The following is a 22013-nucleotide window of genomic DNA, read 5'->3' on the forward strand; positions in this document are numbered from 1 at the left end:
TCGGACTCTGGAGGGGACACTTTGCATATTAGCCTTTTATATATATAGATGATTTTTAAAACTAAATTTAAGTTGTAATAATGGCTGTATTTAACAACTGGCTTACAGAAATCCCTGAAAATGTCACAGTTGGCTCTCATAGGCTGGCGACTGATGTCTCCGGGAGATCACGGAGCCAGACGAGAGGAATGGGGCTGGCCCAGAGGCTGCTGCTGGGTGTCACACAGCCAGCCCCTCATTTGCAAGATGAGCCAGCTGGTTCCAGAGAGGGTCTGGGGTTTACCCAAGGTCACACAGCAAATTCATCATAAGGCCAGAGGCACAGAGGTCCTCAGTGACCTTGGAGGACAGACCTACTCGTGTCCACCGCCCAAAGGACACCCTCCACAGCTTGCGCTGTTAAGGAAAGAACGTCCAAACCTACAGGAAGTTTTTATTTATTTCTCGATTAATCCTCACCCGAGGATGTGTTTTCCATTGACTTTTAGAGAGAGTAGGAGGGAGGGGGGCGGGGAGAGAGAGACAAACAGAAGCATCGATTAGTTGCCTGCTATACACGCCTGGATTGAACCTGAAACCCAGGTATGTGCCCTTGACCAGGAATTGAACCCAAGACCCTTCATGTGCGGGCTGATGCTCTACCACTGAGCCACACTGGCCAGTGCCCTACAGAACATTTTTAGGAGAATTTATCTGGGCCAGCCCAGGTTGAGGGCGCCGGAGCCACCAGGCCTTTTGCTCAATTTTTCCTCTTGCCCCCCTGCTCCCTGGTCTGTGCTCTCAAAGGGGACTCCATGCTGAGGTTGTGGACTCTGCAGTGAGGTTGGGGACTCCACACTGAGATTATCTAAAGCAGGGGCGGGGGACCTTTTTTCTGCCAAGGGCCATTTGGATATTTATGACACCATTCGAGGGCCATACAGAATTATCAACTTAAACATTAGCCGGCTATCGTTGGTCAAGCATTTCATTAACTCATGCCTTATGCCTTGGCAGGGCCAGACCGAATGATTTTGTGGGCCCTATATGGCCCGAGGGCCGGACGTTCCCCACCCCTGGAAGCCGCAGGGAAACTGGTGGAAAATTCACTGAGTCCGTTGCCAGAAAGAGCCATTTATGGCTTTGTTCATTTCTTAAGGGGCCAGTTTGGCTTCATACTGTATCTCGTGTGGGCAGTTTATTCCTGAATCTTGGCTAAACTCCTTGGGCTTAACCTATTGGCCTCACAAGTATTGGGCAGTTGCATCGCCCGTCTGCCCTCACTCCGATAGTCATCGGGTAAGTACGTACTCTTATGTGGAGTGAACATGAAGAGCAAGGACCTCACCACCCACCTCCATTCACACAGTCACAGAGAACTGTGCTAAGAATCATCAGCAGCAGAAATACCAAGCGGTCATCCCAGCCTTAGCGGGTAGCCCTGTTAGTGCAGGTAACCAACTGTTCCTGCTTACTGCCAGAGGGCTCTGCTCCAAGAATGAAACTGTATGCAGACTGCCATCAAACATTCAGAATGGGTTTTGACATAACAAGTGTGACCATAATTATCTCTCTTATTAAGATCCAGTGTTGAACTATTTTGAAAAGTGTAAGTTGAACATCTCTTAGATTAAGTTCTATTAATATTGTAAATGTCCTCAAATATTGGTTATTAATTGCCAGAAGCCAGTTCCAGCATGTCAGCCGGGCTGAATCATGTTGGAATTGGCTACCGGCATCTCACCCTTTTTGATTTTATAAATTTAACAAGAATGTATGTTTTAAGATTTTTAAATTCAATGGAAAGGACAGAGTTCTATCAGTCCGATTTCAGATTTTAGAGTTTTGAGATGGAAATAAAGAGAGGTTTCTGATTCAGCCCTGCTGATAGGCTGGAACTGGCTTCCAGCAATTAATGGGCAGAATAAGTAAAACAGTGCATTACCATAAAAAAAAATGGCCCTGGCCAGTGTTGCTTAGTGGTTAGAGTGTTGGCCCCATGCAGAAAAGGGTCCTGGGTTCAATTCCTGGTCAAGGGCATGTACCTGGGTTGCAGGCTCGATTCCTGGCTCTGGTTGGGAGGCAACCAATCCATGTGTCTCCCTCACATTGATGTTTTCTCTCTCCTATCTACCCTTCCACGCTCTCTAAAAAGTAAATAAATAAAAACCAGTAGAAAAAATATCCTCAGGTGAGGATTAACCAAAACAAAAAAACCAACAAACAAAAAAGGAATTTATCTGAGCCAAAATTTTGAGGACATGCCCCAAAGCAAGAGATCAAGGGATTGAGAAAAATGCTGGGGAGAATGGCAGTTTTATAGCTTTATTTTATATGTTAGAATCAAAGGAGAAAACAAAGGAAGGTGCATGAAATCCATTGGTCATGGATTAAGGAGGCAGGAGAAAGCAAAGTGGGGACACCTCTAGGACTGGACATAAAGTGAACTGGAGGAGTGCATTCTTTTTAAAAAAAATATATTTTATTGATTTTTTACAGAGAGGAAGGGTGAGGGATACAGAGTTAGAAACATTGATGAGAGAGAAACATCGATCAGTTGCCTCCTGCACACCCCCTACTGGGGATGTGCCCGCAACCAAGGTACATGCCCTTGACCGGAATCGAACCTGGGACCCTTGAGTCCGCAGGCCGACGCTCTATCCACAGAGCCAAACCGGTCAGGGCAGGAGGAGTGCATACTTCTTGTGCATTGGTGGGTGCAGGATGGTTACTGATGAGCAGTTCCGCACCTAGAGATGGTATGCGGGGAGCAGGTAACACTGAGGGGTTCTGTGGTCTCATGCCCTGTGCCTTCGAGGGCCTAGAAAGGAAAACGGCTCTGCCATTTCCCCCGATGTCATCCTAGACGCGTAAGAACAACGGACAGAGCGACCTGAAGGTGAGGGCTGACCTTTGCCAGGGGCCGTGACTGCCGCCGTGACCTGCCCTGCTAGGAATTTGTGGTCTGAGCGTGTGAGGCCTGCCGCGCTTGTGGGGTCTGCTCTGTTGTCCCTTTTGCTCCCGTGTTCTAGACCTGTTCCCTGGCGCCCAGGCTGATCACAGCCTGCGTCCTCACCTTCCCGGCCTCTTCTCCAGCTCTTCTGGGCCACGTATGGGACCCCCCAGGGCTGGGCCCTCTAGTGCCTTCTTCCAGGCAGCCCTCCCTGCTGGCTTCTCCGCCTGTCCTCAGGCTCCGCTGTGAACATGCCACCCCCACAGGAAGACAGATGGCAGCAGGCGGGTGAGTGAGGGAAGGCCTGCCCTGGAGATGTGCACAGGGCAAAAGTCCGCCTTCAGGACGTTTCTCTGCCCAGCAATCTCTTTGTTGGCTACCAAACAACAGCAAAGCGGTGACTCCATGGAGTGCCCCCCCCCCCCCCCCATGAAGGTACTGGTTTTGGTTCTGGGTAGCCACAGTCTTTATTAACATGGTGCTCTTGGTAGGGCTGCCTCTCCCAACCTCATTCATTCTGCTCCCTCTCCAATAGTTAATATACTTTCTTTTAAATAAAGAAATCATTTATTTATTCACTTTTAATTCTCACCTGAGGATATTTTTCCATTAATTTTTAGAGAGAGTGGAAGAGCGAGGGAAAGACAGAAATATCGATGTGAGAGAAACACATCAGTTGGTTGCCTCCTGCATGCGCCTGCACCAGGGCCTGGGCTGGGGAGGAGCCTGCAACCAAGGTAGGTGCCCTTGACCAGAATCAAACCCGGGACCCTTAGGTCCGCAGGCTGATGCTCTATCCACTGAGCCAAGCCGGCTAGGGCAAGAAATGTTTCATTTAAAAGTAAACTGTTTTTAGAAGAAAACTTGAGTCTGACATCCCTAAATGGGAAATAGGACCCACTTGCCCTACAAACTCATAGAACAGACACCAGTCCAGTTGGTCCCAGCCCAGCCCCTTTGCCTTTAGCCTGAGCGCCGCGCTCGCCTCCACCCACCAGATGCCAGTAGATGCCACCTCCCCGCTCGGTTGTGACAGCCAAAGCCTCCAGGTGTTGCCAGGTGTCCCCCCCGGGGGGCAGAACCGCAGGTCTCTCCCGCTCAGCCGTTGCTGTTGGGGGTGGGAGGGCATCTCTCAGGCCAGGCTCCCCCCTCCCCCCCTCCCCTTGCAGTAAACCTGAGAGCAGGGTGCAGACTGGTGATCTTGGCCAGATTGGGCCCATGGACACATTTTGTTGGGCGTGTGTGATGCTTTTATACGTTTGTCGCTAGCGTGTTGTCAGGAGATGTCGCACAGAATTCTGGCCTCTGGCTGTTCTTGAACAGCCAGCCTACCTTTCTGCATGGCCACAGTTGCCTGGCTTGAGCTGCAGCTGCCCCCCCCACCTCCCCCCGGCAGGATGGGCCTCCCAGTTAGCCTCAGACCTCACCACTCCCTAACGCACCGTGAGACTGAGGGCTGTTTGCCATTGGCGTGTGGCACTGCTCTTCTTAAAGGAGAATTGCGAGGAAGTGTTTCCCTCCCCAGGTCTCTGTCAGAACAGAAGAAAATAAAGATAACCAAGAGGATTGAGTTCCCGGAAGTGTGTGAGGGGACATTGTTTTCATCGGTACAGCCTGCTTAGCTGCCCAGATGCTGTGGGCATGTGACGCCAGGCCACCTGGCCCAGGGAGGTGAGGGGTCTGTGAGCTTCCTGTACACGTGTACCAAGCTGCGTGTGTGTGTGTGTGTGTGTGTGTGTGTGTGAGTGTGTGTGAGTGTGTCCCTGATGGAGTGACCGTGTGCCTTTCAGGGTGTGGCTTCTTATCTGAAAGTGAACGTTTAGCAAAGAGGAAGAGCAGGTCCCAGGGCCAAAGCAGGGTGTGGGCGGGCGGGCCCGCTGGCCACATGTGTCCATGTGACCACACGTCACCCACCAGGGTTTCTGTGGCTGGTCCCCTCGGGCTCAGAAGCCAGCTGTTGGCCACCGACAGAGGTTGCATCTCTGCCCTGAAAAAGCCGGACTGTGAAGGGACTGGCAGTAGGAGGCAGCCCGCCCGCAAGCCCGGCCGGCGTGGCTCAGTGATTGAGCGTCCACCTATGAACCAGGAGGTCACGGTTTGATTCCCGGTCAGGGCACGTGCTGGGTTGCAGGCTTGATCCCTGGTGGGGGGTGTGCAGGAGGCAGCCCATCAATGATTCTCTCTCTCCCTTTCCCTTCTTCTCTTTGAAATCAATAAAAAACACATTTAAAATAAATAAATTAAAAAAAAAAGAAAGTAGCTGGCAACACTGTGCGTGGTGAAAGCCACAGTGTGCAGAGGGGCGCTGGGCGGGAGCGGGGACCCGAGCTCTCCCCGGATCTGGGACTCACTGGCTGGGTGACCCTGGGTGACCGCCCGGTTTAGGCAGTGTCCCCGGCTGGGAGCAGGCGGAGACCCACAGATGTGACAGGCAGGCCGGGTGACTGGGGGTTTGCCTGGGACCCCGCCGTTGGAGTGGCCGCACTGGGGTCTCTGTGTCACGTCCACAGGGGCAGGGGTGGCTCTGTGGTCCGGCCACATTCCCAAGCATGTCCACGTGGGTTTAGTGAGCCACCTGACCCTGCCCCCAATGTCACCGGGCACACTCCTCCTGTTGTCACTCACATCCCATTTACTCACCACCTAGGAGGCAGGCCCTACAGGTACACCCACTTGACAGGTGAGTAGACTGAGGCTCGGATCTCTGAACTTGTCTCAAAGCTGTTCCGTTAGTGCCAGGAGAATGGGAGCCAGGCTGTCTGACCCCAGTGTTCACCTCATTTACTCAGGCATATGGGTTCCTTGGAGGCCTGTGCCCTCAGGGAATGAGTTGAGCAGCGCTGGGGGCTGCCCTAGGGGTGCAAAAGGCATGAACACCCACCCCGAGCCACCTTCCTGGCCCCGCTGCCACGCCCATATCTCCACGTCGTCACCCCCTCCGTCTCTTCCCCGTCAAATCCTGCTTGTCCCTCAAGGACCATGTCAGCTGCCACAAACCTTGAGCAGCTGGAGTTGAAAACGCCGTCTCCTTGCAGGTGTGTCTGCATTTCCCGTGACCCCGCTCACTCCGTACGGATCAGTCCATCTCCTGGCCCCTCCCCGGGTCCTGTCCCTCAGGCACAGAGTGGCCAGCTCGAGCCTCAGCACAGCTGGCTTTAGGGAATGGTGGCGGGACAGACACGCTCAAGCCGATCAAAAATGTGCGGCCACAGAGCTGCCCAGGGGCTGGAAGTTCAGTTTGCATCTCCCTGGAATCTGGTCTCAACCCTAACGGTGGTGGTGATCGCCAGGATGATGGCGGTGACTGCCTGTCTGCCTTGGGCTCCGTGTCCCGCTCTGGCTAGGGGTCCCCTCTGGCTAAGTATCCCCTCGGGCTAGATGTCCCCCTTGGGCTAGGGGGCCCCCTCTGGCTCGGTGTCCCCTTTGGCTAGGGGTCTCCTCTGGCTAGGAGTCCCCTTGGGCTAGGAGTACCCTCAGTCTAGGAGTCCCCTCGGGCTAGGGGTCCCCTCTGGCTAGGTGTCCCCTTTGGCTAGGAGTCTCCCCTGGCTAGGAGTCCCCTCTGGCTCGGTGTCCCCTTTGGCTAGGAGTCCCCTCTGGCTCGGTGTCCCCTCTGGCTAGGTGTCCCCTTTGGCTAGGAGTCCCCTCTGGCTAGGAGTCCTCTTGGGCTAGGGGTCCCCTCTGATTCGGTGTCCCCCTCTGGCTAGGGGTCCCCTCTGGCTAGGAGTGTCTGTTGTGTTTCCACATGCTGTCCCCCAGACCCTCAGGGCAGGACTGTGTTGTTCCCAGGTCACAGATGAGGACATGGAGGCTCAGAGAGGTTAGGCATGTGCCCACAGTCACCCGGGGCAGCCTTTGGACATAAGGTCAGGGGATGCTGACCCAGGGCCAGTGCTCCTGCCCTCTGGGCTGGACAGTGTCGGAGGAGGTGTAGGCAACGGAATCTGAGTCGCCTCAGGGCCACCCCAGAGATGCCCTGGGACTTGCCCATGTGGGGAGGGGGGAGGGGAATGCGGAACCAGGCCAGCGTTCCTGGGCGGCCTGTGGGTGTGGGCAGCCCTCAATGGCCACATTGTTGGGACTCCTCCTCCAGGGAAGGCTGCTGAGAAGCGGAGGCGTTTGTGTGCTGACCGCTGTGTGTTTTGGGGTGACTCTGGGCTCCTTTCTGCAGGCCTCTGGAGCAGCAGGAGCCTGTCTGCTGATGGGCGGGGGCAGTGCTCTCTGGGAGGGAGGCCTGGGCGACTGCAGTAGATGCCCGGCTTCCCCTGGAAGGAGCGGCCCAGAGGGAAGGGGTCTGCTCCAGGCTGCACCCCTCAGTGTCCTCGTGCCTTGGAGTCAGGCTGACCGGGGTTTGTCACCTAGAAGCTGAGCGGCTTTGGGGGAGCCCTTTCCCACCAAACCTGAGTTTGCCCCACAGCTGCTCACAGGGGTGCATAAGGGAGCGCTTAGAGAATGCTGAGCACAGGGCCAGGCCCGCATCAGGCTCAGCGATGGCAGCCGCGTCGCGTCTCGTGGGGGACGGAGGAGGCGGGGCAGGCTTGCCGAGTCTGGCTGTCTTTGCAGAAGCCGATCGTCAGCTCTGTTAGTCACCTTCTGGCTGTTTGCCCTGATTTCTGAGCATCTTAAGGTCACTGAAACGCTGCATTCACATCCATTCATTCATCCACCCATCCGTCACACACTTACTGGTCATGTACTGGTCCCAGGCTCTGAGAGTGGGTATGAATGGACTTTCGTAAATATAAACTGCCCAGTCAGTGATAAAGTGACTTCAGTCACCTTGAACCCTACAATGTCGTTGTTGCAAATGACTTTACAGCTGCTGAAAGCTTCCAGGTGGGGAAACTGAGGCTCAAGCAGGAAAGGGGCTGTGACCGGCCCACAGAAGGACGGTGGCAGATCTGGGACCGTGTCCAGACCCCCCGGCTGCACTGACTTAATTTAGTTCCAGGAGCGCTGCCCACGTGGACTCACTGAGCACCTTCCTGTCCCCGGTGCCCCTGCGGCTTCGGGAAAGGCTGGGAGGGAGGGACCCGTGCCCAGAGCGCGTGTGGTCGCAGGATGTGGACGCCTCGCCGCCGGCTTGGCCGTGCTTCGGTTGTCTCTCGGGGACCGCGGCTTTGGCATTGCTGACCCAGGTCTGCCGCTTGGTCCTGCGGCCTGCGGGCTGTAAAGCTTCATGTTTGGACCTTTGGGTGGCCCCAGGGTGCTGTTATCTGGGCCGGGACATCCCAGCTCCCTTATCTCTGGGTGAGCAAGCTCACTCGGTGTGCGTGAGCTGATCAGGGGCCCGGTGAGGGCTGAAGGAAGGAGGCGGAGGGGCCCTTGCTGTCACCACCCGGGGGCTGTGCGCGACTCCCGCACTCTGCTTCCTCCTGGAGGCACAGGGAAGGCACGATGGGGTCCCCGGGTCTCTTTCATCAGGCAGAGGCCGGAGCCCAGACTTGGCACCCACATAGGCCCAGGCCAGATCCTGGCTCTGCCGCGTAGCGGTTGTGTCACCTTTTGAGCCTCAGTTTCCCCGTCTGCAAAATAGGAATAAGGTGTCACCGAATGCTGACAGTAGTTTGTAACGTTTCTCAAGCAGTGACTGACTGTGTGCCGGGGGCTGTCCTAAGTGGCCGGAACACATTATCCTGGTTAATCCTCACAATAAACCCCACGGCGCACAGGCACTTTTTTAGGATTCCCACCTCAAATGGTGAGAGTGAGATGATCCACGCACAGCACGCCGCATGGGGCCTGGCCCAGGGTGCACTTTCCATCCCGTTAAATGTCACGGCGGGGAAACGGAGGCTGACCCTGGTGAAGCGGCCTGGCCACCGCTTCCCCTGTGAGAGGTGGCAGCTGCCGCGTGGGGCTCTGTGTGATTGAGGTGGACGCCAGCTGGGCGCAGCACCCTTGTCAGCGTTTAGTCCTGCAGCGTCCATCTGGTAAAGAGGAGAGATGAGACATCCTGGGGCGCCCCGTCCTGGGGGGTGTTGAGCTGGGCCCTCCTTTGCACAGCTCCAGAGGAGGGTAGAGGGACCTGTCCCAGGGCCCGGGGCGGAGAGCGAGCTTGCTGAATGGGGCTGTGTGCACAGTGCTATCGTCCCCATGGCGGCTGCAGCGCAGTCCAGGGAAGGTGCCTGGGGAACCCACGAATGAATGAATGAATGAATGATCGGAGGGGGATGTGGCCGCCAGGATCATGTGGCCGGGCCCTGTCCCTCAGGCTGCCCTGACAGCTGCTTAGTCTAAACGGACGGGGTTGGAGGCAAACACAGGTTTCAGTTTCCTTTGGCCCCCAGCCCGAGAGGAAAGTCGAGTGCAGGCTGCCTTCGTCCCCATCTGCACCCCCTCCCCCGTCGGGCACGTAGGAGCGTGTCTGTGGGCCGAGGTCTCAGGGACACCGAGCTCCGAGAGCCGGGGAGGGTCCTGGGCTGAGAAGGGGGCCCGGGGAAAGCCAGCGCCCCCCGTACTGGGACGCGCTTCCCGAATCCAAGCTCAGGCTGACCGCCTGGTTGTTTTTCCAAGATGCTCGTTGAAAAGGGCCATCTGTTTCCGTCTACCCTGTTTCCTAATGCGAATCCCTAAAGCCTCTTTGCCGCTGCCCAGGGCTTCTCCACCCCCCGCTGGGGAGGCTCAGTGGGGGATCGCGGCTCCCGCCCCGGCCCTCGCTCTGGGTCAGAGCCGGGAGAAGTGAGAGAAGCACCGATGAGGAAGTTGAGCTACTGAGAGGCGACAGTCCGCCGGTTTGTCTCCAGGAGTCAGTCCTCTTCCGGCCTCTTGCTCCTCTGTGAATGCCTATCCAGCGGTGGTTCTCAAAGTGTGGTCCGGGGACCAGCAGCAGCACCCCCGGGTCATTAGTTAGAAACACAGACTCGTGGGCTCCACCCCAGACCCCCCATAGCAGAAACTCTGGGGTGGGACCCGTCTTTGTGTGTTTGTTTTTAATTTATTTAATATATTTGTTGATTTCAGAGAGGAAGGGAGAGGGAGAGAGAGAAAAAGAGAGAAACACCAATGACGAGATGGAATCATGGATCGGCTGCCTCCTGCACGCCCCACATGGGGGGATCGAGCCTGCAGTCCGGGCAGGTGCCCTGACTGGGAATCGAATCGTGACCTCCGGGTTCATAGGTCGACGCTCGACCACTGAGCCACGCGGGCCGCCCGTCGGTGGTTTAACAAGCCCCCGGGGGGTTCTGTGCCTGCTCAGGCTTCAGGGCCCCTGTGCAGTGTTGTCCGCGGGTCGCACCAGAGATTCCTGGGAAATCGCCCTTGCCCCACGGGATAGCGTCCTTGGCCTCCTCCCGTTGCCCAGTTCAGCCTCAGTACCTCTTGCCAAATGTGCGATTGGATACTTTCCGTGACAAGTAACAGAGAAGTGTCAACTCAGACGAACTTGAACAACAGGAGACATTCACTGGCTTGCGTGTCCTGATTGAAAAGTCCGGAGGGAGGTCAGGTTTGAGGGGGAGTTGGAGCAGGGCTGTCACCCTTATTCTCTCTGCCCTCCTCTTTGTATCAGCTGCCTTCACACTGGCTTCCCTCGTGGTGCCAGGTGGCTGCCTGCACCCATCAGGGCCCTGCGCTTCCTAACTCACCAGAACTCACCAGCGCCGCCCTGGCTGGTTTGCTCAGTGGATAGAGCATCAGACTGAGGGGTCTTGGGTTCGATTCTGGTCTGGGCACATACCTGAGTTGTGAGCTCGATCCCCAGTGGGGTGTGTGTGTGTATGTGTGTCTGTGTGTGTGTGTAGGAGGCAGCTGATCAATGATTCTCTCTTATCATTGATGTTTCTATCTCTCTCCCTCTCCCTCCCTCTCTGAAATCATCAATAAAAATATATATTAAAAAAAAACACACCCACCCCCTCAAAACCTCACCAGCTTTGTTGTGATCAGACCAGCCCTGAACCAGCCATCAGGGCAAAGGCAGAGAGTCCCCCTGATGGGGGGGTGAGGTGTGTCCCATCCCGCTCTCATGGCTGTTTCAGGAAGGGAAAGGTTTGCTGTTTGCCCTAAATCCACCGTTCCCTGCTTTCCCAGCTTCCAGAGTTAACACATCCGGGGTGTCCCTGAAGCAGAAACCTGAGTGCAGCACCCCTTGTTAAAACCCTTCAGCGCCTCTCCCCAGACACACGCACAGGCTCTCAGGGTCCAGTTCATGCCTTGGGATGTTCCAGTTCCAGTCCACCTTTGCAGCCTGCTCTCTTCCTATCCTTCCAGCCTCGTGGAACACTTCCCCCTCCCCCTTTCCTCTTCCCCCTTCCACAGGCTTCCAGGCGGCCACCCTCTGCACGTGTTGTGTTCTGCCTGGAATGTTGTTGTCTTTCTTCACCTGGTAAATTTGCCTTTCAGAAACCAGCCTGGATGTCTCCTCCTCTGGGAAGCCCTCCAGGGTAGCTCCAGGCCTGGTTACCACTTCAACCATAGGCTTCCCTGAAATGCATCACCACGGCTCATCTCTGTGTCTGCCTCTGCCTGTGGCCGTGGGGCAGGGACCTGTCTGATTTGTCCTAGGTCACCAGTCCCCAGGCTTGTCACACACTAGCAGCCCAGATAGTGTTTGTTGATTGAATACTACTTTTATGGCCCCTGGTTCGCCCTGAGTGATAGTTGTCCATGGGTCGGACTGATCACAAGCCTCCCTTCTCCAGGTCCTGAGAAAACCCGAGCCACAGCTGCTTGCCGCCCTCTTGAGGGAGCAGGAAGGACCAGCGTCCGTGGGGTCGAGGAGTCGGTCCTTGGTCCCGGGAGCCGTTGGAGTTGGGGCTTGTGGAAGGAGGGCTCGGAGGCCTGAGCTTGCACCCAGGAACCCTGGATCCCCCGGAGCCTCCTTTCACCCCAGGGCGCCGTGGGCACAGGCACCCCCGCTCTCAGATGAATACGTACATCTGCAACCTGGGGTTATGTTAGGCCAGTTCTTTCCAGTAAAAAAAAAAGTTTATTTCTAATATAAAATTTTATTTTTTAAAAATATACTTTTTATTGATTTCAGAGAGGAAGGGATAGGGAGAGAGAATCATTGATCGGCTGCCTCCTGCACGCCCCCTACTGGGGATGGAGCCCGCAACCCGGGCATGTGCCCTTGACCGGAATCGAACCCAGGCCCTCCAGTCCACAGGCTGACACTCCATCCACTGAGCCAAACTGGCCAGGGCTCTAATATAAAATTTTATGTTCATTGACTAAAATGTGGAGCGTACAAGTACAGACCCCTTGCAGTCCTCCCCTGGGTACTGATGTATGTGCTTTCTCTTTCCTAAGCATGCATATTTAGTAACTTCCTAAGGCATGAAGGTGACTATTTTAGGTATAATTACTTATTGCGGTTATTGTTTTGCGAATCAAATCCCCTGCATTTCTGAGAGTCCCCTGCAGCCCTAGCCCTGAGGAGCTGAGAGGGAGGTGTTGAGACCCATGTGATGGGCCCTGGCCAGTGGCTCAGTTGGTTGAGCATCGTCCTGTGCACTGAAGGGGCTGCTGGTCAATTTTTTTTTTCATCATCACTACAAAAGGCATGAAGCCTTGAAGCATTTAAAACGAACAGGAGGAAAGAAAAACACTTTCAAAAAAAGAAGGAAAAGCTAACCACTTTACTGGGCAATGTTTACGAAGAGGATGCCGGATCCTCACCCTGACCCACGCCCTGATTCACGTGGGGACTGCTGTGTCAGAGAGCGCTTCCAGCTTCGTACGTGCGGGTGGGGGGCAGCGATTTCCTAAAAGCACGGTGTCGCGGTCAACACACAAATTGTGAAATAGCGTGGGTTCAGTCCTGGCGTACAGCCAAGGATTGGTGCCTTTATTTATGGGAATAAAACCGAAGCTAAGCTCAGAGCGTCCCAGCAGCCAAGGCGCAAAAGTCAAAGAAGAAAAGGGAAGCAGCAGGGGCTGCAGAAGAGGAAGGAGCCAGGCTGGTGGGAAGCTCTGCTTTCCTGGCGCGAACCCGGGAGGAGGTCGTGGGCTGGGGTGAGGGCGGGTCGTGGACTGGGGTGAGGGCGTGGTGTGTGGGAACTTCCCCTGAACCAGGCGGGAACCGCTGGGTTTGGCCACTGCTCCCACGGACTCTTGGTAATAACTGGGTGTGTTGATAAGCTAGTTCTCGGAGAGCGTATTTTTGTAGGAAGCTAAGGAACATCGTCCAAGCGTGACAAGTGTGGCGCTTTCTGGTGACTCCGATTGCTAGAGGTTTAACAAGTCCATGCTAGTTGGTGTGTTGTTCACTTGACTGTCTTGATGCTGTTGGAGGGAGAGGTGGTGAGGACGTTCGCTTGGGGAGAGGCTGTGGCTGACCCAACCAGGGGCACACTGCCAGGCCAGTGGCACTGCCAGGACGTGGGCCGTCTACCGCCCTTTCCTTTTGGGCTGTGCCCAGTTAGACTCAGGAGCTGTCTGCCCTTCTGACCGCCCCTGGGGCCGTGTGTGTGCCTCTGGGTTGGAGGGACTTCCCAGCCAGCAGGGGCCAGGAGCCGAAGGAGGGAGAGATTCTGGAGCATCTTGAAGTTTGTGTCACTTTCCACCCTTCCCACCCAACTGAATCTGCGCTTCAAGCAAAAAGAGAAAGCATGTTTACAAATAGGGGCCCAGAGGGGGTGGGAGTGAAGATGGGAGGAGACCAGAGGGGGAGCCTGTGTGGGTACTCAGGGCACTTTTTACTCTAATTGCCCTTTTCCATCCCCTGCACTGGGCTGGGAGCCCCTGGGGCCTGGGTCTCGTGATTCTCCTAGGGCCTGCTCCCAGGGGTGTGTGTTGAATGAATGATGTGTAAGTGAATGAATGAATGAATGAGTGAATGAGTGAATGAAGGATGAATGAGTGAGTGAATTGATGAATGAGTGAGTGAGTGGTTGAATGAGTGAGTGAATGAATGAGCAAGTGAGTGATTGAATGAGTGAGTAAATGAGTGAGTGAGTGAATTATTGAGTGAGTGAGTGAGTGAGTGATAAATGAGTGAGTGGTTGAATGAGTGAGTGAATGAATGAGCAAGTGAGTGATTGAATGAGTGAGTAAATGAGTGAGTGAGTGAGTGAGTGAATTATTGAGTGAGTGAGTGAGGAGTGAAGGAATGAGTGAGTGAATGAATGAGTGAGTGAGTGAAGGAATGAACGAGTGAGTGAGTGAAGGAATGAATGAGTGAGTGAGTGAATGAATGAGTGAGTGAGTGAGTTATTGAGTGAGTGAGTGAATGAGTGAGTGAGTGAGTGAGTGAGTTATTGAGTGAGTGAGTTATTGAGTGAGTGGGTGAGTGAGGAGCGAAGGAATGCTTGCCTGAGTGACCTGCGGGTTAGTAAACCTGCTTTCCAGTCTGGGACCTGCCGCTGACAGTCTGTGTCCTTGGTCATCACATCCATCCCCTTTCTGGCCTTGGTTTCTCCCTGAGCCGCCCCTCCAGGCCCGAGGCAGCCGGAGCCCCAGGCTCTGGGAGACGAAGAGGCCGAGAGACAGGTGCTGGGACTCGGGGGACGTGGACAGCTTGCATGTGGGCTGAGGTGTCCTCTGATACCTGCTGTCACGCACAGAAATGGGGCAGCTGGGCGGCGGGGAAGCGTGAGCACCACAGGCTGAGGGGGAAGGGAGGGTGTGGGCTCGGCTGGACCTGGGGTGCCCATGGCAACCTGGCTTCTTTTTCTGATAAATGAGGTGCCCCAGCAGCTCCTCTGGGTGTTGGAGCCTCCTGTGAGGGTTTGGGGTGGGGGTGGTGGTGGTACAGACGGCACAGTCCCTGGGGCAGGAGGAGGAGAGGCGGGAGCTGGGATCCCCCCATCTCGTCAGCTGCGCCCTGCTCATCCTTGCCTTGCTGTGTTCTCTGCAGATCATGATCGAGTTCTGTGCGGGGGGAGCTGTGGATGCCATCATGCTGGGTGAGTCTTCCTTGGTCCAGGGTGTGGGGGTTGGCTCTGTCTAGGGCAGGCGTCCTTCACGCCCACCCCAGTGATTCCCCGGACCTGTGAGCACCGCCCGCTCTGTCCCCTTTCGGGGGCAGGGGTTAGGGTCAGGTAGAGAAGCAGGACTCTGGTGGGAAGACCAACCCATTCTGCTCACTTGCCCCCTTGAGCCTTCTCGGCCATAAGACGGATGTGACGATGCCTTGGCCCAACCCCACAGCACTCTTAGGAGGTGACGAGGAGACACCTGAGGGAAGTTCTTTGAAAAGTGGGGATCCCCACCCCCCATTTTGTAAAAGCTGAATGGGGATGTTGTCTTTTTTAAAAAATTAAAAAATATTTTCTTACATGAGGATATGCTTTTTATTGATTTAGAGAGCGGAAAGGGGGAGAGTTGGGGAGGGAATGGGAGAGCAACATCAATGTGTGAGAGAAATATTGATGAGTTGCCTTCCGTATGCTCTCCATACCTGCCCCAACCGACCAGGGATCAAACCTGCAATCCAGGCATGTATGTGCCCTGCCTGGGAATTGAACCCTTCACCTTTCAGTGTATGGGATGACCCTCCAACCCAGCCACACTGGCCAGGGCGGTTGTCAAGTCTCTCTCTCTCTGTCTTTTTATAATCCTCACTTGAGACTATTTTTCCATTCATGTTTAGAGAGAATGGAAGGGAGGGAGGGAGAAGGGAGAGAGAGAGAGAAACATCAGTGTGAAAGAGACACATTTATTGGTTGGCCTCCTACACTCGCCCAGATTGGGGCCAAGGATCGAACCTGTAAACCCAGGTATGTGACCTTGACCAGGAGTGGAACCCACGAGCCTTCAGTGCGTGGGCCAACACTCTAATCACTGAGCAACACCAGCCAGGGCTGTTGTCAAGTCTTGATGTCCCCAGCAAGCTTGGGCAATAACAAAAAAATACAGTAGTCATCACCGCTGTTTTGTGACCTTGAGCAAGTGACCTGACCTCGGAGGCTCAGTTTCTTCATCTGTAGAATGGGGAGATAATTGTGCCCGCGCCAGAAGGCTGCTGTGAGGAGGGCACAGGTAACAAGGGAGGTGCTTAGAGGTGAGCCTGGCACACAGTCACTGCTCGCGGTGTTGATGGTGTTAGATTTCGTGCACCTGCTGTGGGCCTGACCTTGAGGTGCCCGCAGCGAGCGCTTGCAGAATTGACAGTAGATCTCTCTGTTCCAGAGCTGGACCGAGGCCTCACCGAGCCCCAGATTCAGGTCGTTTGCCGCCAGATGCTAGAAGCCCTCCACTTCCTGCACGGCAAGAAGATCATCCACCGGGACCTGAAGGCCGGCAACGTGCTGATGACCCTGGAGGGCGACATCCGGCTGGGTAAGGGCGGCTGCCGGCGGAGTGCGGGGCCGAGCCCCACGGCCTCTGCGGGCAGGAGGGGCGAGTGTGGGAGCCTCGCTGCCAGGCCCCCAGGACATGACAGCCCTCCTCACCTGCTCTGGACCCCTGGGCCCCTGCGGTTCCCGTGGGCTCTCGGTTGATGGTGATTTTGTCCCCCGGGGACGCCTGTGGTTGTCACAACCAGGGGAGGGACACTGGCACCTGGTGTGTAGAGGTGGGGACACTCAGCATCCAGCACACAGGACGGCCCTCGGCCCCTCCAGACAAAGAGCAGCCCTGCCCCAAGGCCCGCAGTGGAGGTGGGCGGGGGGCTGGTCTCGCCCTTTGCTGTTGCGTCCAATCGCAAGAATTTCAGTGAGAGTGACAGGTGGAGGCCAGCCCTGCGTCCCTCCCGGAGAGAAAGGCGTGCATCAGGCACACGTGTCACAGCCGTGTTTGTTTATGTCTTTTCTCTCACTGGATTTTTTATTGTCGATAGTATTACAGCTATCTCCCACTTCCCCCCCTTTACCTCCCTCGTCTCAGCCCCTAGTCACCCCCCAGACCTCCACCACCTTGTTGCCCGTGTCCATGGGCAGTATATGTGAGCATGTAAGTTCCTTCCTTATCTCTTCTCATCCCCCCAACCCCGCATCGAGGTATGTCCGCCTGCTCCAGGCCTCTCTGCTTCGGGTCTTGTTTTTGTTGGTCAGTTCGTTCTGTTCATTAGATTCCACAAATAGGTGAGATCATGTGATATTTATCTTTTGCAGATTGGATTATTTCACTTCTCATAATATTAAATTACATAAATAATGTAAATATAAATAATTTAAATGCTGTAAATAAACACATCTGAGCCGTGGGTAGCGAATTCCTAACTGTTTTATCTCCACCAGATTATGGAGACTTTATAACAAGGGTCCTCAAACTTTTTAAGCAGGGGGCCAGTTCACTGTCCCTCAGACCGTTGGAGGGCTGGACTATAGGTTAAAAAAAGCTATGAACAAGTTCCTATGCACACTGCACATATCTTATTTTGAAGTAAAAAAACAAAACGGGAACAAATACAATATTTGTATTTGCATGTGGCCCGCGGGCTGTAGTTTGAGGACCCCTGCTTTATAATCAGTTAAACGTTTGAGTTTTTTATAAGCAGTACTAGAGGCCCAGTGCACGAATTCATGCATGGTTGGGGTCCGGCTGCCCCACCCCTATTGGGGCTGATCGGGGCCAGGCTGGCCAGGGGGCGGGACCATGGGAGGTTGGCCGGCTGGTCCCACCCCCGATCCGGCCTGTTGGCCGGCCGTAGTGCGTGACATAGGGACCAGTCATTCTGGTTGTTCTGGTCTCTTGGCTTTTATATATATAGATTGCCTTGTTAATCAGGGGGGAAATGTGTGTATAAGTGAGTATAGAGATAGAGTTTGGAATGGGTGGACCCACAGAGAAGGAAGAGCTGGTTACAAGTTACTTAGTCCCTAACTTCAGTTTTCTCATCTGTAAATTGGGTATAATAAGTTTTCCCCGCCCACAGGGTCCTAGATCAGATTACCGTGCATAGGAATATATATGCAGATGTATGCAAATGACACACCAAGGCAGATATAAATGAGAGGCATGAATCTCTTTGCATGGTGCTACACACCAGTAAGGTCTCAATAAATACTAGCTTTTATTAGATAAATATGTATTTTTTTTAGAAGAATTTTTGTTTATTTTTTAAAATATATTCTATTGATTTTTTACAGAGAGGAAGGGTAAGGGATAGAGAGTTAGAAACATCGATGAGAGAGAAACATCGATCAGCTGCCTCCTGCACACCCCCTGCTGGGGATGTGTCCGCAACCAAGGTACATGCCCTTGGCCAGAATCGAACATGGGACCCTTCAGCCCGCAGGCCGGCGCTCTATCCACTGAGCCACACCGGTTAGGGCAGATAAATATGTATTTTTTTTAAAGTTGGGATTGTAGTGCATATATAGTTTTCCAGTCTGATTTTTTTTTCTAATTGAACAATATCAGGACGTTTTCTCCTGCACCTTAAATATTTCTCAGAAACGTGGTTAATGTTTTCCTTGCCTTCGGCCACGTGCGTAAACCGTGATTTACCTATGGAGCCCCTCAAGTTGGATTTGTAGGTTTCTCCTCCCCTGGTTTCCTCTAACGGAGGCGGCGAGGAACACGTCTGCTCGCGTCTGAGTCTCTGTGCGAGCACCTTTAGGAGCTCTCAGAGCGAATGTGGGCTTTGGGCGGCGTTTCAGGCTTTCGTTAAAACCTGGGTCGGGTGCCCTGCACACTGGTGGTTCCCGTCCCCTCCCCCTCACCACCCCTCCCGGATGGAGAAGTTCTTTCACCACATCCTGGCCCGCTCCCGCTGGGTTTTAAAAAAAGAAAGAACAAAAGTAAAGACCCCAAAACTCCAAAATCTTTGCCATATGCCTGCCAGCTTTTGAAACCATAAAAGCGATGTGTACTCTTCATTAAAGAGCCCGGCCGGTGTGGCTCAGTGGTTGAGAACTCGTGAACCAGGAGGTCCCTGGTCAGCACACATGCCCGGGTTGCAGGCTCGATCCCCAGTAGGGGGCGTGCAGGAGGCATCTGATCAATGATGTTTCTCTCTCATCAATGTTTATTTATCCCTCTTCCTCTTTCTCTAAAAATCAACAAAAACACATTAAAAAGAAAAAAAGTATAAAAAAAAGAATAAAAGTTCATGAAGTAAAAACGTAAGGCCTCTCAGTGCACTGCCCACACCCACTCTCACTCCTGGGGAGGGAGTCACTAGTGAGGGTTCGGTGCCGCCTCCAGACCCGTTTCCGGGTGTGTGGGCCCTGGGCACATACAACACGCGTGTGCCGTTCCTGAGGGCCCTTCCGGAAGCGTGCTGTCCACTGTGATGTGCACTGGTCGGGCAGCAGCTTGTTATGGAGACACGCCCAGTTAGTATGTGCGGTCACGGCCTCGTTCTTCTTCAGGGCTGCGTACTACTCCCCGGTCTGGGGACCACAGTTTATCTTACTGTTCCCCAACCGGGTTCCAGCAGCGACGGACTTTTCTTTCGGTTTCTCACTCCCTTGAATATTGCTTCGTCTTATAAATCTGGTTTCGAGGATCTGTTTCTAGAAGTAGAATTGCCGTCGAACACGCTTCTTAAGCCCCGCGTGGCCATGTTTTCCTGAAGGTTCCCGAGGAAAGGCGTTCTAGCCCCGTCTGGGTTCCCTAACCCTGGCGTGCGGCGCGGGCCAGCTGCGGGCCTGGCGCTGTGGACAGAGCAGGAGTGACTGGCCTCTTTTTTAAAATATATTTTTATGGATTTCAGGGAGGAAGGGATAGGGAGAGAGAGAAACATCAGTGATGAGAGAGAATCGTGGATCGCAGGGAATTGAACTGTGATCTCCTGGTTCATAGGTCGATGCTCAGCGTCTGAGTCACGCTGGCCGGCGGCCGGGCTGGTCTGTTCCTATGGAAATGTCAGTTGATGAAGCGAATCCCTACCTGCCCGCTGCCCTGTCTCTGATGCTTGTTTCCAAATGGGAGGAGGAGGCGGTTTTCAGCAGAAGAGAAACCCCCTTGAATTGTCAGAGGGCAGCCACCCACCCATCAGAGAGCAAACTGCATTCAGGGCGCAGACGGCTGGGGCCACCCTGGCTGCGGGAGGGGCCGCCCCCCTCCTGACGGGCCTTCTTGTGGGACCGAAGGGGAAGGAGCAGCTACCCAAGAGCCATCGCACTCCTCGCTGGCTCTGGGGACCAAGTGGTGTCACCGCGAAAGCTGGTGGTTTCTGCTGTTCTGTCCCTTCTTTGGAAGGGACCGGCAGGGCGGGGGGCGGGGGTGTGAGTGGGTGGGGGGGAGCCTCAGTGGGTCTGCGAGAAAGATTCCCCGGGATGACGCGCCCTCCGCTGTGGTGTTTGCAGGGGAGCTGGGCCCGGGGGCACCCAGCGGGCAGGTGAGCCTCTGCCCATTCCTACCAGGAGCCCAGAGGGGCGGGGAGCAGCAGCGCTGGGTCCTCACCTGGGTTGGTACCTCCCCCCGCAGCAGCTGGGTGGTGGCAGGCCCCGGCCCTCCTCCCTCTCAGGCCAGACTGTCCCTGCCAGGGTCAAGGGTCGTCATCAGCTGAGCCACTGCTGTCTGTCTGAGCAGCTGGGGTCAGAGGCCAGCTCTCCTAACCTCAGCCTTGCCCCAGCCTCCAAATCTCAGGCTCCTGGCTCGGGGGCCGGAGCCGAGTGCTCTCCCGTGTCATTTAATCCTCCCGACAACGTAGTTCCACGGTGCCGTGTCACCATCCCCGTCACAGGCCGGGAAACCGAGGGTCGGGCTTGGGAACTGCCCCGCTCCCTGCCTGCTCCCCCTTCTCTGCTGCCCGTGAAACACAAGAGCCAAGACCGGAGCCCCGCTTCCTGGCGCTCAGGCCCACTCGGCGCTGTGCTCCCCCCTGGTTTGCAGGGGATTGAATTCCGCGGTGTCACCTGCTGGGGTTCGGGGCGGCTCATTCTGAGACTCAGGCCGAGGCCCCAGGAGTGGCTGCGGTTGTAACAACTTAGCAGTTTCTTGTGACAAAGCTACGCTGACCATTGCCCGCTCTCTCAGGGTGTTGCTTCCTCCTGAGTTTATTTTTTAATCAAGATGAAACTTAGTCCCAAAGTCCAGGGCGCTGGGGAGATTCCCTGGCCCCACTGGATTCTGCTCGGTGCACTGGTGGCGCTGGGTGTGGGGCTTAAAGAGAAACGGTTTGCCCTGCTGGTAGCTCAGTTGGTTAGAGCATCTGCCCAGTGCACCAAGGTTTCAGGTTCCATCCCTGGTCAGGGCACATACAAGAATCAACCAGTGACTGCATAATCGATGTTCCTCTCTTTCTCTCTCTCTCTCTCTAAATCAATAAAAAACAAAACAAAAAGATAAGTTATATTCATTTTTTGTTAGTCCTGAAAATCATACATGCTCACCATAGCAAATGTGAGGAATTCAGAAAGACAGAAGAAACCTGTCTGGTCTCACCACCCACCGACAACCATGTACACATTTTGGTTATGTCCTCCACGTCAGGTCAATGTACATCCTTGCCCTTTTTTGGGAGATGGGCATAATTTTGACCATACAATATAGTCACCTGTGCATCTCCCCTTTCCCACCCAGCTTATAAGTATAAACATAAAATATCTTCATATTGTTAAGTGTTAAAGTATTTACATAGTAAATGTTAATATTAAATACATAGTAAATGTTTAATATTGATATGTATTAATGTGCATAATTTAGTATTAAAGTATGGAATAAAATACTTACATACTAATTTTAAAGACTGTAAAACACTCGATCATATGGGGTTTATAAACTTTTCTTAACCTGTCTGATTGTTTACCATTTACCTTACCTTACCTCTCCTAATTTCTCCATTTACGCATGCGTGTGTATGAGAGAGAGAGAGAGAGCATCTTAAATATTTGTGGAAAGCACAGGGTGTGTTATGTAATGTATGTGAAACATTTAAAATTACTCCCGAAGCTTGCTTAGTGACAGTACCATAGCCATTGGGGTGTACCCAAGGTGCGATCATCGCTAATTAAAACTGCTCCCTGAAAGCTAAGCAGTTATGCTTGCTTTTAATTTTTCCGTAACAGTAGCACTTTGGTGAACATCAGTGTGCACAGTTTTTGTTTTATGTAGGATGATTTTATTAGGGTAGATGTCACGATTTGGAATTACTGGCTCAGAGAGTCTGGGTATTTTGAAGATTCTTGTGATTTGTTGTCAAACTGCTTTTCTAGAAGAAGGCTCTTCAGTTATTCTCTCATTAGCAAGTAGGAAGTTCATGTCTTAGTACATCCTGACAACAGATGCATTTTTATTTATTTTT

The 22013-nt window shown here is 53.9% G+C and overlaps 1 protein-coding gene across 2 annotated transcripts in view; it reads left to right on the top strand.

Moving 5' to 3' along the window:
• The window catches only part of STK10 (serine/threonine kinase 10), a 76668-nt gene that overhangs the window by 23817 nt on the left and 30838 nt on the right, over window positions 1-22013 (top strand). Inside the window, exons 1-3 of one of the 2 annotated variants that reach the window (XM_036313271.1) lie at window positions 4474-4603; window positions 14733-14781; window positions 16007-16156. In XM_036313271.1, the coding sequence (XP_036169164.1) occupies window positions 14736-14781; window positions 16007-16156 (196 nt within the window). In that variant the 5' untranslated portion in view covers window positions 4474-4603; window positions 14733-14735. Of the gene's footprint in view, window positions 1-4473; window positions 4604-14732; window positions 14782-16006; window positions 16157-22013 lie in introns of those variants that run through there. The other variant, XM_036313270.1, reaches the window with a different exon arrangement.

The sequence above is a fragment of the Myotis myotis genome, unplaced genomic scaffold, assembly GCF_014108235.1.
Source record: "Myotis myotis isolate mMyoMyo1 unplaced genomic scaffold, mMyoMyo1.p scaffold_m19_p_6, whole genome shotgun sequence".
NCBI lineage: Eukaryota > Metazoa > Chordata > Mammalia > Chiroptera > Vespertilionidae > Myotis > Myotis myotis.